The sequence below is a fragment of the Ctenopharyngodon idella genome, chromosome 18 (genome assembly GCF_019924925.1).
Source record: "Ctenopharyngodon idella isolate HZGC_01 chromosome 18, HZGC01, whole genome shotgun sequence".
NCBI classification, from domain to species: Eukaryota; Metazoa; Chordata; class Actinopteri; order Cypriniformes; family Xenocyprididae; genus Ctenopharyngodon; species Ctenopharyngodon idella.
In genome coordinates this window covers 32,843,823-32,863,288 of record NC_067237.1, presented here as the reverse complement: position 1 = coordinate 32,863,288, position 19,466 = coordinate 32,843,823, and the positions used below count along the sequence as shown (strand labels likewise).

The following is a 19,466-nucleotide window of genomic DNA, read 5'->3' as shown; positions in this document are numbered from 1 at the left end:
AATGAGAACCATGGGAATCAAAACCTGCAGGGCTCAAAAACTAGATTTAAGAAAATGTCAATGATACCTTCCTGTGAAAAACTTATGGTTGCCAAAGAGTTCTGAGTGATTATAAGCATGTGTTTTTTTTTTTTTTTAATTAAAACTAAAACTATTAAAAATAGATTGTCATTAATTGAAATATAAATATTATATAAAAACACATAAGAGTTAATTCACCTAAAAATAAAAATTCTCTCATCATTAACTCACCCTCATACCATCCCCCATGTATATGACTTTCTTTCTTCAGATAAACACATCCAGGATGGCATGAGGGTGAGTAAATAATCAGAGAATTTTCATTTTTGGGTGAATTAACCCTTTTAAAACAGTAATCTAGAAATGTTGCTTGGCAACTAATCAAAATAAAATAAGCTGAAGTATTAAAATTACTAAAATTAACGAACAGTCAATTTAAAATATGAATACATACTATAACAGTAAAATAACACTGTTGTGGTTGTGGTTTCTAACTGGTTTAAGTCAAAAGAGCCCACAACTTTGTCTCTAGATATGGACTTTAATGCAAGTCTGTGGGATTTTTTGCCCATCTGTCAGATGAATTTCGTGAGTCGGATCGCTTAAAGTAATAACACACCTCACACACTTCTAAAAAGCCAAACAATATGAAGTGTAATTATGTCTGACACATAAACCATGCATGACTCGCTGAAATAGAACTTGGGCTGGAAATTTGGTTGTTCAAATACCAAACCTTAAGTGTAAGCAATAGTAATAGTGATGTTTGCCCTAGTAAACACGTCTAATTAACACTTGCTGTGCACCAACTGTGAGTAAAATAAGGGTTTGGTGAGTAATTGTACTAAGTAAATTACAACGAGTTCCTTGTTAGTTGTTTGGAAGCTTTTTTTGGAATTGCAAAATAATGCATGGTTTAAAAATCTCAGAATCTTCTCAAATCATAATTTATAAGAACAAATGGATTGGGTTTTATCATCTGATAAATGACATGAACAAATCAACTGAAAGAGGTACAAACAAAAGAAACTAAAAAAAAAAGATCAGTAAGTTGCACGTCTTGTGCGTCTTTGCATGTTTAGCTCGTGGTAACACAGCTAGGAATTAGCTGTGGTAATGTTTAAAAATATTCAATAGCAATTTTTTACAAAATTGAGTACTGTGCATGTAATGTTATGAATGTGGTAACTATGGACCTGATATTTAGGTAGGTGAGGGACTGTAGGTTGATCAGACTCTCTGGTAGTGAACGGAGGCAGTTCTGGTACAGGTTCAAATTCTCCAGTGACACAAACATGCACACCTCCATCGGCAGCTCCGTCAACCTGTTTCGTGACAGATCTAAGGGGAGATAGTGGATAGATAACAGAGAAAGAGAGAGAGAGAGAGAAAGAGAGATGGACAAAAAGACAATAAGAAACGGATGTCTGGCAGGAGACGAGCTGCACACCTGTCTTTGGTTTCGCTCATGTAAAAGCGTGTTTGACGAGCTCTTGGCTCATTCCTGGACCAATGTGCTGGAAACACAAGTCTCTGAAAACCTTCTATAACCTCTGCTCCACTTTCCTGCAGGTAAATGAAACTACGCTATTATATCAGTATTAGACCAAATATTTTTTTTATTACACCTATTGATCTGAATTGGCCAATATTTGGAAGCATGATATATTAAGGCTCATTACTGCAAGCTAAAATGGCAACATCTGAAACCAAATGTACATTTCCACCTATTTGCGTAATACTTCATATAAAAATTATAGACTGCAATCTAAAGTATGTGATCTCATACTTTCATAGCTGCTGACCATCATGAACCCCTTATCTGCTACAGATTTAAAATAAATAAAAAAGAAAAAAAAAGAAAAAAAAAAAGGGCATTTCTATTGCACACTTATTATCCAGGTCTGTCCAATCAAAGTCATTCACACACCACTTATTATGGTCTATGGTTGCTTTCAATAGTCAATAAAAATACATAATATTGTCAAATTGCTTTATTTGTGCACACACTAGTTGAAATACAAAATGTATCCACAAATTATACATAAAGTATCAATTTATTATACCTCTGTTAATGCAGCCACAATGCAATCATCCGAACTGCATCTAAAATCTTAATTAGATATAGTAGTAACAGCACTACTGGTGCATACATAGTGCTTGGTTGCTGCTTGCCGCAACTTTTTGAAAGTCATTTCTCATTTAGGGGTAAACAAAGTGTTTATGCATCAAGATTTAGGATCTTTTTCAGAACCAATCCAGAAATCATCAGAAACACAAGTAACTCTGGCTATATTTACATGCACAAACAACACACATACTCAGACTTTAAACCCAGAGGACAAACACTCACAAACACTTATGAGTAAGACCCCATGACCACCAAAAATAGCTGCCGGACTAAAAGCGAGATAAGTGTCCATTTTTCTGTTCTGGCTTACATGAAAGAGGCCAGTATCGTTACTGGTGCTCAAACACTCATTTCAACATCAGACAAGATTCTGGGCCTAATAATAGTAAAGCATAGAGAGAGACGTCAGACAGGAGATGCTGAACATTAAGGAAATTTCAGACAACACATGGCAGCTGTGATCGTTTGAGGGTGTGTTTAAATCTTAGCTGTGGTTATTGTTAGACTGCTCAGATCTGGTTTAGTTTAACAGAGAATGTTCACATTTTAATGCAGAGGTAAAGTAGATGATAGATAAGGTAGATGAAATGAACTAATTTAATAATTGGTGATCTTTACAACGAAACAGAATCAACACTAAACTGATTTCAGCTGAACAATGAGACTATTTTCTTGTACAGCTGCTGTTCAGCCGAAATGAACTCTGCATTATTGAATCATTTTCCTGTTATCACTGTAAAGCTGCTTTGAAACAATCTGCATTGTATAAAGTGCTATAAATAAATGTGACTTGACTTGAATGCAATTGCAAATATTTACAATATATTCAACATTAATAAACTTATAATATAAAATTAACCAATAACATATCACTACAATTCCAAGGCGATTATTGTGCCATAAAGACACAGTGAATACTTTTCAATAGCATCTCTGATTCACAAGAGAATAAAGTATTTAAAGCTACCCCCGACTAAAGATTTTTCTAGTCAACTAAAAGTTGTTCATTTAAGCGATTAGTTGACTAATTGCGCGTTTGTATCAATAAACCATATAAATCATAATAATGAGCCTTTAATCGCCGATATATAATATATATAACCTAATCAGCGATCAAACGCACGCTTACAGCTTGCAGTAGTGCACCGGCAAACGTAGTGATTAATGTGGCATGAAAAAAACAGAAGGAGACTGTCTGGACATTTTAATAATTTATTTATAAACTAGTGTTTTGTGTGTTTTCAGCTGCAGAGATGAAGTTGACAATGCTGACTCATGTCCGCAGTAGCTAGTGGATGCGCCTATACGCACATTTCATACGGATTATAATCGGAGAATATTTGTTTTTAGATTTGGATCAGTTCATTTAAAAGTAGACATTTCAAGCTTTCAATAGATATATTTCTCATGTCTGTGTGAGGCAAGTATATGCTGATTTTTGGTTCATTTTTGTGAAGTTTTCATGAGACCAAGATGGCAGAAAGCGCATCCTTTAGGTTCTCATTATTTTACAAAAGCACAACGTTTTGTTGTTATTGTGAGTTTACAGAAATAAAAGCAAACCATTTACAGTTTCGAATGTTGATTTTTCTTATCTGTATGACCAAAAATGACTGTATTTTAGATTAAATGCAAGTGACCGTGCCGGCAGTAAGTGCACTCTCCACACAAACACTTGGATATGCTCCAAATAATAGCGCACATTTATCTAGGTTAACGTTAGAGCAAACAGACTCGTAAAGTTGCTACTACTTACATGTTTCAAGTGATAAGACATGTTTGAGGTCGATGGATGGTGAATGATAGGCAAATGTTTGGATTTCCCGATGTTAACGATTTGTCCATTACAGACTGCGTGATTTCACCACTTCCTGTGGAGATTTTTTTTTTCCTGCGACTAACCGACTAATACCAATTTTGTTCGACTAACTATTTTCTGAATCTACTACTTCGAGCAAAAAAACAATTGAGTTTCCGCCAAAATCAGTATTGTATCTGGTCGGTATTGAAAAATGCGATATCCGTCATGTTATTCTATCATGTTTCTCCCCTTTCTTTTCAAAACGCGACAAACGCCACTCTCCTTTCTCTGCAGAATGCGATATATCCGCTCAACCAATCACAGCGCACCATTCCACACACTGTAAACTGTAACGGCGGCACTCTGAATACACCCGGCATCCTAGTTTTCCTTATCTACTTTGTACTTTGTCATCAACAAAAACAGAAAAATTAATAATTTTAACGGCATTGATGAACCTGTGGTGGTGTCTGCAGTGGGGAAGAAACGCAAATCATCGAAATGTAATCATTTACGTGAGGAGATTAAGAAGATGAGGCACTTGAGTTGGGAGGAGGAAAAATGCTAGCTGTTGCTTGTTCCACGACAGCATCAAACATCTGTCACGGTCCCCAAAACTGAATCATGAACAGTTTTTAAAAGCCGTTTTAATACCAATGTACTCTGTAAATATGTTTATTTTAACCGTGCGGTGGCGCCAGATACTCTTTAATCGGTAATGACAAACGGAGACATTAACATTAACAAGATGACTCATTGAATTCATTTTGGGAGCAACGATTGAATGTATTTTTAGTCAAATGCCTGTATATAAGATTAGTATTGACAAAGTTCAGAGGCTGTCATATATGTGAATCAACTTACTTTGTTGTGTATTTTCAATATGAAAAATAACTTTTATATTGATGGATTAATTGCATTTTGAAAAAAAAAAAAAAAAACGTGTCATGGATTTATAGCATTTTGGGGGGAAAATAATCTGTTTTTATAATAAACCTTTGAAAATCCTAGATTTGAATTTTTAATGTTTTTATAACCAAAAGATGCTATGTGAAAGTTTGAAACAGAAAAGAGTGGTTGCTGCTTTCTTGGTAAAGAAAACACATTTTTACTCAAATTAATCAAAATGGATTTATAGCGTTTTGGAACCAAACTCTTCAAATATTGAGACATAATTTTTCTCCTAGGTGAAGGAGACAGGTTTCCAAATCACATACTGTGTGTCCGTGAGCTCTGTTCTGACAGGACAGAGTTTTTGTTACACATAATCAGTGGAATCAGGGCTTTGTATTCATGGTCAGTGTGTCAATCTGTGGCCTGTAGATGTTGTTTGTCATTGTCGTGGAGGTGTGTGGATTTACTGATGGGTTTCCAATCCACACTGGATCTATATTTGTAACTGTGCAGCTGTGCAGAGATCCGGGATGGGGAAGACAGGAAGTGCTGCTGACTGTAACGTCTGCTTCCTACACAGAGTGCTACCTAAAACCAGCGCACGGATCCATTATGAAGAACTCAAAACAATAAAAGCACTTGTACAATAAAGTGGGAAGATTTTTTGGGTGAGCACGAACATCTAAATTATATTTTGCATAAATACAATAAAGCTTACTTTAAGGAGCAACGAGTTTTGAGTTTCACCGTTGGTTTTTAGACACTCATGCAATCCTTACAAATGCACTGTTATAGGAAACACCCACTAAACAAGCAAAGTCGGATCAGATTATATCAGGCCTACACAGGACCCAAAACACTTGTCCTTAATACTTTAAGAATTAATGATCTGTTTATTACATGGTGCTGATGCTCAAATTCTAAAAACCTCCAACATTACGCAACAACATGGCTGAGATGAGCAAAGGCAGAGTGATGTGCATCTACTCGTTTTTTCGTTTATATTTCCTTTATGAGTGTCAAGTACCGGACAGCGTTTCAGACTGACTCATGGCCTCCTGTCAAATATAGACAGTAATATCCAGTTCACTTCACTTCCTCAATACTTGTACAGAACAGTCATTAGTTCGGGCCTCGAGGCAAGACAACAGCAGACACGCTCACTGCAATAATGTTCAATCCTGCATCTCCCTCAAAGGATTCATGCACCATTCCTTCTATATCAAATATCTCTTTCATATGTCTTTTTAATAAAACACACTGCAAAATAACTCACTAAATACAAGCAATATACTTCGTCTAAAATGAAAGAATTCACATGAACATTTGTGTCCTTTTGTGTATATGTAAGTTGTAATATTGCTTTTATGTTGTATATATCTGATTAATCTCATATAGATTGCGTTTGATTGAGTTTATTAACCCGCTAGCAAAGCGCTTCAGTTTACCAGTTCATTCACTCTTCAGCATCAGCTCAAATGGTACAGCTCAACAATACATTGACTATGATTGGGTTATTTGAGACAATCATAGTCCTTTTAAATGTTTCTTTTTCAAAGACATTGATAATATTATTAACAATCCAGCAGTGTTATTTTTTCTTGTCATATTTTTTCAACAGTAGGCCTACAACGATCAGGCATAACATTATGACCACCTTCCTAATATTGTGTTGGTCCCCCTTTTGCTGCCAAAACAGCCCTAACCCATTGAGGCATGGACTCCACTAGACCCCTAAAGGTGTGCTGTGGTATCTGGCACCAAGATGTTAGCAGCAGATCCTTTAAATCATTTACCTCACCCTCAGGTTGTTCCAAACCTGAACAAATTTCCAAAGAAATTTGTACAGGTTTGGAACAACTTGAGGGTGAGTAAATGGTGACAGAATTTTCATTTTTGGGTGAACTATCCCTTTAACATCTTGAGCAATTTGAGCTAACAGTAGCTCCGCTGTTGGCTTGGACTACACAGGCCAGTCTTCGCTCCCCACATGCATCAATGAGCCTTGGCCGCCCGTGACCCTGTCGCCGGTTCATTACTGTTCCTTTCTTGGATCACTTTTGATAGATACTGACCACTGCAGACCGGGAACACCCCACAAGAGCTGCAGTTTTGGAGATGCTCTGACCCAGTCGTCTAGCCATCACAATTTGGTCCTTGTCAAACTCGCTCAAACCCTTACGCTTGCCCATTCTTCCTGCTTCTAACACATCAACTTTGAGGACAAAATGTTCACTTGCTGCCTAATATATCCCACCCAATAACAGGTGCCATGATGAAAAGATAATCAGTGTTATTCACCTGTCAGTGGTCATAATGTCATGCTTGATCGGTGTATATGTCTTAATTAAAATCGTTTTTTTGTCATGGCTTCGAAAACGCGCAGTTAAGTTCAAGATGTGAACTTCCATATACAAAACATTATAATGAGAACACTAATAGAAAGTTGTGAATTCTTTGTGCTTTAGTTGCCCGTATTTCAGCGCGCTGTTACAGGAAGAGCGCATCCACAACGGGAATAACACTTTCTGTGGCTAATATTAACTTAGTTCTAGTTCACTTGCATTTCTGTCCTTTTGTGCAGATACAAGTTGCAATGCTACATTTATGTTGTGTATATAAGATATCTGATTAATCTCATATAGGATGTGTCATAGGACAAGCTTCAGTTTACTGCAGGTGTTCATTCATTCTTTAGCTTCAAACTTTAGATGTTTCTTTTTCGAAAACATTGAAGCATTACTAATAATCTAGCAGGGTTATATTTCTAGTCATATTTTCATATTTTGATAGACTTAGTTTCATGTCATTAATATTTGCAATATTAATTTTTGTAACAGTGTTTTATTTAAAATATTTTCATTATCGCCATGATGGACAAACATTTTTTGTTGTAGCCTAAATTTTAACCAGATGGAAATAAGTTAATGTGCATTCTAAAAACCTGAAAACTGGATAATATAGTAGCCTATGTAGAACTGTTTATGGAGCAGATAAAATACCTATAATTTATCATTTTGACTAATCCTATAAAAATCACAACAGACAACAAAGCACAAAAAGGCACTACTTGTTTTGTCCATCTCTATGATGTGTTTGAGACAGATCACACCACCGTGTGTTTAAGTGGTCACCATGTTGCAAGCAAGAGGTCTGCTGTGGTGAACTTCATATGCTTGCTTATATAAGCCCAAGAACTTCTGTTCAAAAACAAAGCATAGCGTGGGAAAGTGTGTAATTGCAGTGTCTCCAACATTTTCTAAACTACAATCGCAAATCTGACATGACCACAGTCCACAGCATTTTGTGAGAGGTAGCGTTCCACTAACCACCTGTGCACAGCTGAAGCTTTTCACAACAAAATCAAACAAAAAAAATTTAAGAAAATATAAACTTAATTCAATATTCATTAAAAAATTAAGCTTATTTAATATTATCTTTTGGATCATGACATGATTTGCATGACGATTAAACATTTTACTCCCAAGTTGTCATTACAGTAAAAACATGAAATTCTCATTGTCATGAACGGCACAGATTGTTACGGACTATTTAAAATACGCAGTGTAAGTTTGACTATTTTATTCTGCAATGTTAGAACTTATGTTGTGTGTGTGCGCAAGTGAGACGCCTGCACAATCGCTTGAATTTTTTCCTTATAACAGCGGAAACGACTTAAAATACTCATTTATAGTCATACCAAGCATGCCACACAAGTCCTGAAAAGTGAAGCCAAAGTGCCTCGAATGCCCCGAGGTGGCTGGATGCAGTACAGGTCATAAACCCCGCCCTCTCCATGTAATGTAATGGGATGTGAGACAAATTAACAAAATTATACGTCAAATATTTTTTTCCAAAGATGGTTTCTGTCATTTTAGGCAGTTTTTAATCACGCTGATGTTAGTTCAAGTGTTCGTTCTTTAAATAAGTTTGGTTTTAGTTAGTTATTTGATGCAGGTTTTGACGTCATGATTGACAGCTGAGATTGACAGCTTCTCTGAGCGAAGTAGTCACTGAGGCACCAACTGACTTTTTTTCCTGGATCTTCGGGAGGAGACTGGAGCTTTAAGTTTAACTCCTACATTTCCAGAACTGTTTATTTCACACCGTCACAATGTGTTATTCCTGCAGTAAACTATATTAACTGATTCTGCAGGAGTGTGGGCAGGACCTTGATATTTTGGCTCCACTTCGTGCTCACTACTGCGCAGACTCGGGCTTCAAGTTCACTATGCGCAGACTCGAAAATCAAGATGTCAACACCAGATTGGCACACTGGCGGCTTCACTTACTACAATGGAAGAGAGTGAAGGTGCGTCGTCCATCTTTTTTTACAGTCTATGAGTCATACAGATAAGAGTAAGACATCATTCGAAACTGTAAAGGTTACTTTATTTGTGTACACTCACAATAAAAACAAAACACTGTGCTTTTATAAAATAAAGAAAACAAACAGGATGCCACTTTCTGCCATCTTGGTTTCCTTTCCGTGAACTTGTTTGTGGAGCTGGAGCGCATCACAAAAATTTACCGAAACTCAGCATATACTACATGTTGCAGTTTTTTCTTTCATTTTGTTAATCTGTTAATCATTTAAGTGAAACAGCCGGCCAATACTGAGCCTGCATTCAGACGTAAACATGGAAGCTATGCAACGAAAATAGTGTAGCAGTATGACAGAGGACAGTAGGGCTGGGCGATTTTTACGATTTTTTCGATTAATTTGAATTTAATGTTTTGCCTTGATTTTATTATTTTTAAATCGAGAAATTGCGATTTTGAATAAAAATGTTAGCAAACATTACAATTAGACATATTGACAATACAGCAATGATAACAGTTAAGAGAAGAAAATGATCCGACCACATGATGGCGCCGGCGTGCCTGATTAACCGCTCTCATGTGATGCTCTATGAACGTAGAACACATCACTATTCTTAAGCGGCTGTTCATTCAGAAACGCGTTATTGTGTTGAAAAAAAAACCAAAACAAACGCGGGCAGTGGAATGGGGAAAAAAAAAAACAGTTATTAAACGCAAGTTGAACTTTTTTTTTTTACTTGACCGCCGTGTTTTTAGAATGCCGTTTCATGGGTGAGACGCTGCAAAAGACGCAAGACACAAGTGCAACAGCCAAACACATGGAATGCAAAAACCTGTAAAGAACTACTGCTGTATGTTTGATATTTCATGTTTGCATGATGGTGACAGGGTGAAAGCTGCTGTTATTTTCTGTTTTTACAAAGCATTTGCTGTTAATAATAGTCTATTACTGGTGTTATTTATTGCTATTACTTTTTGGCTAAGAAATATTTTTAGCATTTTTCTTATTTTACATCATTTCTGAGTATATAGAATATGTTTAAAATAAGTGTGTACACATTTGCCTTCATATTTAATGCATAATTTCTGCTAAGATATTTAACAAATAAGTCATTTGTTTCACATTTACACCATGTTGATCACTTCAGGTGTGGTACACTTGGAATAAAACTTTTTTAACCAGATGGTTAATAAAGAAAATGTTACTTGAATCATATTGTAGTTAAGTTAAGTTGACTAGTTAAAAAAAATAAATAAAAATAGAAATCGAAATCATGAATCGGTCAATTGTTCTGAAAAAAATCGAGATTTTATTTTTTTGCCAAATCGCCCAGCCTTAGAGGACAGATGAATTTGTTGAATAAAGTCATTATTTTTGTTTTGTTTTTGCGCACAAAAAGTATTCTCGTCACTTCATAATATCAAGGTTGAATCACTGTAGTCACGTTGACTATTTTATCTATGTCTTTAATACCTTTCTGGACCTCAAAGTGTGCAATGACGTTGCTGCCTATGTGTGGATGAGATACCCTCGGATTTCATCAAAAATATCTTAATTTGTGTTTCGAAGACCCTTTAACAGTTCTAAAACAGGCAATGCAAAATAATTTCTTATCACTTATAAACTGTAAGATGAAATAGGGCACAAACATGTTGACAGGATTTGTGAGATTCACTCATAAAAAGTTTATTCATATAATTAAACAGGTTTGTTTGTTTGCAATTAATCGTTAAAAGATGTTAAAAGTTAAAAACCAGTTAAAAAAAAAAAAAAAAAACATTTTTAACATTTATCTTTGACTTAAATCTAAAACTCTCAATGTGGTTTCACTTAATTAAAAATTATTTAATTTGTTAAACAAATAGCCAGAATAACCAAATAAGTCCTAAAGAAGTTGAACTTGAAACCATAAAATAATTATAATTAAAATATGCCTTAAATATTTTGGACTCTGGCAAGTGGAATAAAGTGGGATTTTCACCAGTTAACAAGTTGCGAGTGCTAATTAAACACAGAACTGTCATATACTAACTATTATCAATAGAACAGCCTAAAGCTTACAATCAAACCTCCATCTATCGATCTGCCAAGGCTGCAAAACCAAAATATTTATTTACATCATCTTGAAGGAAACTTTATCAATGTAACTGACAAGACAATAACAGCATCTAACACTAAACACAACACACAGCACAAATGTATAAATGGGAGTGTGAAGTTAATGAATCAGTCAGCAGGGACAACCGTGCTGTCTGCACTGCGGGTGTTGTTGAATTGACAGCAGTCCAGAAAGCCTTGTAATCGTTCTCAGAGGGAGGACACCTGTTCTGAGCCTTCTGAGCTGAAGGAAGACAACGTTCCTTAGCAGGAGACCAATACATTTGGCACAGTTCACAGGACAACACAGCCAAAGCAATCAGATGAGGAAATATCTGAGGTCAAATATCACATCACGTCAAGTCAGCAGAGACTTACAAACACTCTTAACAAGCTGTTTCACTATGAATTATTCAATATGAACAGCCATTTCAATGAAACATATTTTTACTCTACAGGTGGAGCATACAGATCTGCGACTCATTAAAATCACTTCTTAATCATGCTTTGTAAGAAATGTCAGTACTTTTAATGGAAAAGCTAAAATATTACCAAAAAAAAAAATCTGTTGCTTGTTTAGCTGTAAGTTATTTACCATATATAAAGATTTTTGTTGTTGTTTTAAAGGTATACTGTTAGTAATCTTAATGGAAAAAGTAGGCTACCTGTCAAAAACCTGCTAATTAGTTAACTGTAGGTTATCGTACCATATATAACGGAAAAAATACAATAGGGGACAATAAAAGGACAATATCAGCAGGTTTACTGTAAAAATGTAGGTTCTCTGGAAGAAATGTATTATAATTTATTGTGAAAATCTAAATATTATTTTAGCACCGTATTATTGTAGTGGTGGTTGTAAGAATTGTTTGTACAATGCAGATTCAAAGGGTTAGTTCACCCAAAAATGAAAATAATGTCATTTATTACTCACCCTCATGTCGTTCCACACCTGTAAGACCTTTCTTAATCTTCGGAACACAAATTAAGATATTTTTGTTGAAATCCTATGGCTCAGTGAGGCCTCCATAGCCAGCAATGACATTTCCTCTCAAGATTCATTAACGTATTAAAAACATATTTAAATCAGTTCATGTGAGTACAGTGGTTCAATATTAATATAAAGCATCGAGAATATTTTTGGTGCCAAAAAAAAAAAACACTTCTATAGTGATGGCCGATTTCAAAACACTGCTTCAGGAAGCTTCGGAGTGTTATGAATCAGCGTGTCAAATCAGCGGTTCGGAGCGCCAAAGTCACGTGATTTCAGCAGTTTGGCGGTTTGACATGCGATCCAAATCATGATTTGACACGCTGATTCATAATGCTCCGAAGCTTCCTGAAGCAGTGTTTTGAAATCGGGCATCACTAAATAATTCGTTATTTTGTTTTTTTTGGCGCACCAAAAATATTCTCGTCGCTTTATAATATTAATATTGAACCACTGTACTCACATGAACTGATTTAAATATGTTTTTAGTACATTAATGGATCTAGAGAGAGGAAATGTCATTGCTGGCTATGGAGGCCTCACTGAGCCATCGGATTTCAACAAAAATATCTTAATTTGTGTTCCGAAGTTCCGAAGGTCTTACGGGTGTGGAACGAAATGAGGGTGAGTAATAAATGACATTATTTTCATTTTTGGGTGAACTAACCCTTTAAGAAGTTTAAATAGGTTGTTACTTTAAATATCATTAAATAATATAACATTCATTGATATATCTAGTTATGAACTGTAAAATATACAGGTATCAAACTGCATCCAATAATGTCCGAATCATTGTTCACTCAACAGAGTGGTGCAGGGATGATATCAAAAAACCCAGACGACTAATTCGTCACTGAGATTTTCCTATGGGGTTTTAGAATGGGGTTTTTCAATGTATGAGTAAAATAAAGCTTGTGGTAAACAGAACTCAATGATATTTTGACACTTTGTTCTACAAAGTAAATTACATAAACACATACCAAAAATGCAAATTTTGAAGTAATGTTTATTTTTGAAAACGTATGTTTTAAATAAGTAACTGGATAAAACGTCACAGTATCGTCAAGTTATGTTTACCACAATTTTTATTTTACTCATAAATTGAAAATAAAACCCCACAGGAAAATCTCAAGGGAAACCATGGCGAATTAGTCTTTTCGGTTGACGTCATCCCTGCACCACTCTGTATCTGACAATAAAAGCTGTCACATTTCCTGTAAATTTAACAAGACGATTTTACAGTGTAGTTAAACAAAAAAAAATACAAAATTTTATTATTGACATCATTGATAAACCTCTCAGTCAGAATCAAGAGCCAATGTTAAACTGTTATTATCACCGTAAAATGACCTCGCTAAAAAAAGACCCATAAACTCTCTGGCAGAAACAAAGCTATGGCGCTCACAATCTGTCATTTGCAAACCATAACAAACTCACAGAAAAGCAAAAGAACTATTTTGGGGGCTCCAGAACTTTCTTTATTTTTTTTCCTGTTCATTCCTACAGTCTACATTTTTGAGACCTGCCTTTTGGATGAGAACGAAATCAGAGATATCTGCATGGATCCCAGCATGCACTGCACAGACGATCAATATTGACACAGACACAAGACACCATGTGTGCTCAGGATCTGAGCTGTAGTCTTCACCAATTCCTATTTTCAGAGCGTGCAACACAATACAAGATGGCTAACCAGAGAAATGTTTACAAACTAGACCTGGGCTTTGTTAATTATGAGCAGTAATTAAAGTGATACCTGCTTTAAGAAGCATCACAACATTAAAGATAAAGATGCTATTGTGGAATTATGTGTCTAAATTTCTACACAATGCAATTAGCTCCTTTACGCAGTCAAACTCTACAATAAATACAGTTTTTCCACAATTTGAGATGCTATACGTAATATACATCATGCATTAGAGTATAACAAAATTAGACTGTAAATTAAATTAAAATTCTCAAAAATCTGGAATTTGTACATAAAAAAAAAAAGAAAAAGAAAAAAAAGGAAACATTAAGATGTCAGTGTGGTATTTTTATAAGTGTTATTATGATTATGATTATATCTGCATGTAACTAACCATCAATCAGGTAGACTTTTAAGCATTAACTAGTCATACAAGCACTTTATTTAAACAGCCTAAACAGCGGTTCACAAAAACCTTCAGACAGATGTTTATACAGCCTGCTCGGTTAAACATCCTACATGCTTAGGAGACGTGACTTGTTTAAAGAGGTTCTATATGATTCTCTCACATTGATGAGTGTAACACAACTCGTGTACAGGACATGCTACATTTCTGATTGTGCTTCAGGAAATAATTAAAAAAAAAAAAAAAAAAAAAAAATCACAAGTCTGAACACGTCTAGAAACTCCTAAACCATGATACCTGCACCTGTATGTGTCAGATAAGCAAACTACTTTGTACTGTAGTTTAGTTTGATTACTACAAATCTTGTTTTAATATATGCAGAATAGAGTTGCACGATTAATCGTTAAAAGATCGCGATCTTGTTTCAAAATACTCACACGATCTCATTCCTAAATGACAAAGATTCACCTGCATCTATTAAATCTTTAACAAAATCACACCGGAACATTCAAATCTCCATCTGCGCTGCCGCTGACCCACAGAAAGCAGTTATTATGTATATGTATGAAACTACTTTACAAACACAGAAACTACTTTTTCAATCTGGGGCCCCCAAGGGGCCGCAAATGATGCTATAGGGGTTCCATGGCAAAGCTTTGAGAAAAACAGTGCAACAAAAATAATAAAAAATATTACAATAATAAATAAATACTAAAAACAAATTAATAAGTTCACTACTACATTGACAATAACAATAATATAAAATAATAATGATATAATAATTTCCAAACAATGTTTTACATGTTTGTTTGTTTTTTCATTTTTCACTTTATACATTAAAATACATTTCATTTTAAGTTTTAGGATGGGGGTCACTTGGACGTGGCTTCTAAAAGGCCCAGATCCACATGATCACCAACATCTTGACTGGATCTAATATGATCAAACAACTTAGTTCAAACTCAAAGCCCTGACTACATTAAGATAAATATGATTGGATCCCACAAAACAATGACCAAACCTATCTTATAAAGTCAACAAAATGATCAAACTTCTCGAGTGGCTCTTAAAAAAAAAACTACATGATGATCAAAACCAAATTCCCATAATGATCAAGCCTTTCACATAAAGAGCAAACAACTTAACCTGATTACCAGGAGCATGTCCAAACCTCTTAACCTGTCATACTCCTATAAACCTGATGAACAAGCCCCATGTTTTGGTCTCATATAACCTACATGGAGCTCAATTTGACAGATATTCCCAGAGTGTTTAGTGTCCCATCGGATCATAATAGTTTCAACACAACTATGAGCTTGAGTTTGTGAGATAATCTTAACTTTAAACAAACCTCAGCTGTGAAGATTAAACGTTTATATTTATTGGACACAAATGACTGATCATGAGTTCAGATGGGCTACCAGCCCAGCACACACCCGTGTGTTTACACCAGTGTAAACTAGTGTAAAACTCGACCAACGCGGCTTTAACTAGCGTTTGGGTCGGTTAACGGTTAAAGGGGAGCAGAATATAAATAAATAGGCTCGGTACCGGCCCGGGTGGTGTCGGTCAGGTCGTGTCCGGCGGCGCTCCTCGGGAACTCCTTCAGCTTCCTGCCGCTCAGGTTGAGCGCTCCAGTGGCCGCCGCCTCGTCCAGCGCCCGATCCAGCGAGCGGTTCCAGGATGCGGGTCCAGGAGCATTGGATAATCCGTGATGGGTAGTTCCCGCCGCCGTAACTCCGGCGGGATGGCCGATGGTAAAAGAAGGCACGGCGCTTTCCGTGGAGAGCAACACCGAAGCCGCCATTACACAGCTAACACTCCCGCTGGATCCTCACGGGCCCCACACGAGCGCGGACAGTGGTAGTGCGCATGCGCGGACGCACAGAGGGCAGAAAGGGGTCTGAAACAGACAGATCCAACGGAGCACGAGCGAGGACACTAGTGCATGCGTGGATTGAAGGCGAAGGTTCAGCATTAAGAAGTCCAACCAGTCTGGCCTGTATGGAATTATCTCACTTCACCTTTATTTTATCATATTCTAAATTCATAAATACACTTATTATAAGGTAGTTGACAAATCATGAACATGACTTTTATTTTAAAAAAATTAGGTTTAATAAACAAATAAATATTCTCTTACATTTTATAAATTCTAATAAAGTGTTCCTTATGTAGGAAAATGGCATGTGATCATAAAAAAAATGATCATACATTGAAATAAATGTCAATGTATGATCTGTGATGAAACTAACTCAAGACATAAGTGCATTCAAAATAATCTTGATTTAAAGATTGTTTATTTGATTCAAGAGTCAAGAAAACATGCAAAAAAATATTTTTAGATTTGTGGTTCTATAATCTGTAAGTGTGACAATTTTTTTAAATGAAAAATACATTGACTTATAATGTAATTTAAATGTATAAATATGCAAACTGCCCCCTACTGGTGAATTATAAAACTGAGAATAGGATTGTCTACTCAGAAACCCCTAAACAGCCAACAGATATTTACATTTGTTTAATGATAAGAGCTTGTATGTATATGTTTTATATCATTCTATGGGCCCCTTTATGGATTCATGGGGGGGGGGGGGGGGGGAATTTTTTTTTTTTTTTTTACAAATTTTAAAGACAAAAAAGACATTTTAAAAGTATTGTTTTTTTATTTTTCATGTTCTCTAAACATACAACTGAATATGTGGACCTTCATTTCCTTGAGCGAATAGTCAAAGAACACAAATTCAGCTCTAAATGTAGAGGGAAATCCAATAAAGGTGCATAGTACCAATAATGTTAATTAACATGAACTGGTCCAAAAACCTAGAACACAGAAAATACATTGCAGCATTTCTTTTAAACAAACATGTGTTTTTTTCCACAGAAAAAGTTGAAAGTCATTTGTAGTCTTGGGTTTATTGCCTCAGTTATGGATTCAGCAGCAATACTGATAGTCCCACACTGGAATGTTTCAGAAGATAACGTTCCTCCAGCTTTTGAGTAAGGCACAAGAGACCGTGGTGTTGTGATGAAAAAAAACTTGAGACATATAAAGATTAAATAAGAAAAGGGAATGATCAAGTGATCTTCAGGCAAGCCAGGAGAAGAGAAAAAAAAAACTGATGACCATTCATTTCACATTCCCATCCTGATGCTCTGAATGATCTGGAATATTGCTGTAGTGAGAAGACAGAAAAATAACATTAGAACAAATATATTTGTAAAGTATCTAGGAATTCTTATCATATTTAGTCCTTGCACTTTCATCAGAAGAAAACATAAAATATACTAAACAATGATGTGCTGATGACAAAGCGCATGTTGATTAATTACGAGAGCAAAGAAATTGTATGGGGTCCTAAAAAAAAGTGCATGTTAGTTGGAGCACATTAACACTGAATCAAGTGCTCATGCATGTGAAAAACTCTTTAAGTTTAAAGAAATTAAAGTGATTGCTCTCAGACATTTATCTTTATTATTTATCCAATTTTACAACACTAGCTAAGGTACAGACTAAAAAGATTTCTTAATCGTATTGTGTACAAAGAAATCAAGAAATTAAAATTGTGTCTGTGGATCAGGTTTTAAATCTGTTTGCAGTTTGAATGCACTTTGTCCTTTTAAACAGAGTTATTAAATAAAGTTCATGTTTGGCATGCTGATCTATTGCTTTGAGTGTATTTGATTTTAAAAAGTCCACTGTAAATTCAAAGAACATACTTTTAATGTATTAGACAACACATTCAATGACAGTGGATGTTTTTTGGATTGTAAACTCACCTGATCCACATACTACAAAGACGAACAAAGCAAGAAGCCACGGTCCCACCACTGCCTTCTCTTCTTGAGTGCCTCTCTGTTGAGAAAATATTAGCATTAGTACATTTAGAGACATAAATTACTTATAAAGAAAGCCATTATGATCAACTGAACATATTAAAGCTGCTCTGTATGACCTAATCAATGTTCAGTATAAACGAATATACGAAGTAAGCGTTAACTGTAATGCAAACAAAGCTAGTAAGTCCTATTTTAGATAGCGTATACATTAAAATATGTACTATAGTAAAAGTCAGAGTGGTAAAAGCTGAAAATTACCGTGGATTTGGCCACATTGCCTCTTAGAGTGATGTTCTTGCTGTGTTTCTCATTCGCCATGCGAATCCTCTGTTTGGCCACCATCTTTTACAACTAATTTGATGTTTTTAAAGAAAGAAAAAAGAAGAAGCGTCGAGACCGACAGAGATCCGAGAAGCTGTACGATCAGTTGACGTGTGATCTTGTACTGATATACTGGTTTAGTCTACGTGTGCATAAGAGAAACTTACTCCACCCACGAGACGTGGACGCTTCGAAACAGAATAAAGGCGTAAGAATGGCAATTCGGATAAAAAGGATGATATCTAATGGGCGGTAATTAACCAACAGAATGATCTAAATTATATATATTTTTCTATTTTAATTCTTTTCAGTGTATTTTTTTTCTTGCCAATGACTATTAAAGTTAATCTATGTCATTATTCACAATTAAATTGTTTTCCGGAGCGCTTCAAAAGCAGTTGTTGTCACGTGGCAAGTGTTACTTTAATCAGCGCTGGCGAGGTTGGACCAATCACTGCTAGTTGAAATATATATATTTTAGTCATTTTGTAAAGTAAAGTAAACATTCTTATGTAAACATTCATTTGTGTGTGTTAAGTGGCAAACGTTGAAAAGAACATCTTATTTTTAGCGTAAAAATGTCATAAAAACAGATTTACACATTTTTATGCGGCTAAATGGAACATTGACTGAATGGCCGCCGATCGCCCCCTGAAGGATTATTGAGTGTTTAGCAGAAAACAGTTATGAGCATGCCTTCATGTTCTTCTTAAAACTCACACATTCTCTTTTTGAAATGCCTATTCAGGATAAACGTCATTCTTTTGTCGTCGCAATTATTCAGTGCATTAGTCAATCATGGAAACATATGTCTGTGAATCAGGTCCAAATTTCTGAGAAAAATGTTGTCGTCAGAAAGCATTCATCAAAATTCATTGTGCGGTATTTTTTTCTACGAAGTTTGTCAACAAAACGAAATTATTATTATTATTTTACTAAGCTATATTCGGCTT

General features: G+C 35.5%; 2 protein-coding genes across 8 annotated transcripts in view; both read right to left on the bottom strand.

The window, feature by feature from the left end:
• Positions 1–16,337, bottom strand: part of lrch3 (leucine-rich repeats and calponin homology (CH) domain containing 3) — a 38,604-nt gene extending 22,267 nt beyond the window's left edge. For 2 of the 7 annotated variants that reach the window (XM_051871352.1, XM_051871354.1), the window contains exons 1-2: positions 15,904–16,337; positions 1,218–1,362 (exon numbers count right to left, since the gene is read on the bottom strand). In XM_051871352.1, the coding sequence (XP_051727312.1) occupies positions 1,218–1,362; positions 15,904–16,159 (401 nt within the window). In that variant the 5' untranslated portion in view covers positions 16,160–16,337. The remainder of the gene's footprint in view (positions 1–1,217; positions 1,363–15,903) is intronic. The other 5 variants (XM_051871355.1, XM_051871356.1, XM_051871359.1 and 2 more) reach the window with 4 other exon arrangements.
• A 661-nt stretch (positions 16,338–16,998) lies between these two features.
• serp1 (stress-associated endoplasmic reticulum protein 1) lies at positions 16,999–18,715 on the bottom strand. The gene is made up of 3 exons (XM_051871372.1): positions 18,451–18,715; positions 18,133–18,208; positions 16,999–17,528 (listed from the first exon to the last, which is right to left on the bottom strand). Exons 1-3 carry the CDS (start codon positions 18,532–18,534, stop codon positions 17,488–17,490), a joined length of 201 nt encoding a protein of 66 aa, XP_051727332.1. The 5' UTR covers positions 18,535–18,715; the 3' UTR covers positions 16,999–17,487.
• Positions 18,716–19,466: the final 751 nt, after the last annotated feature.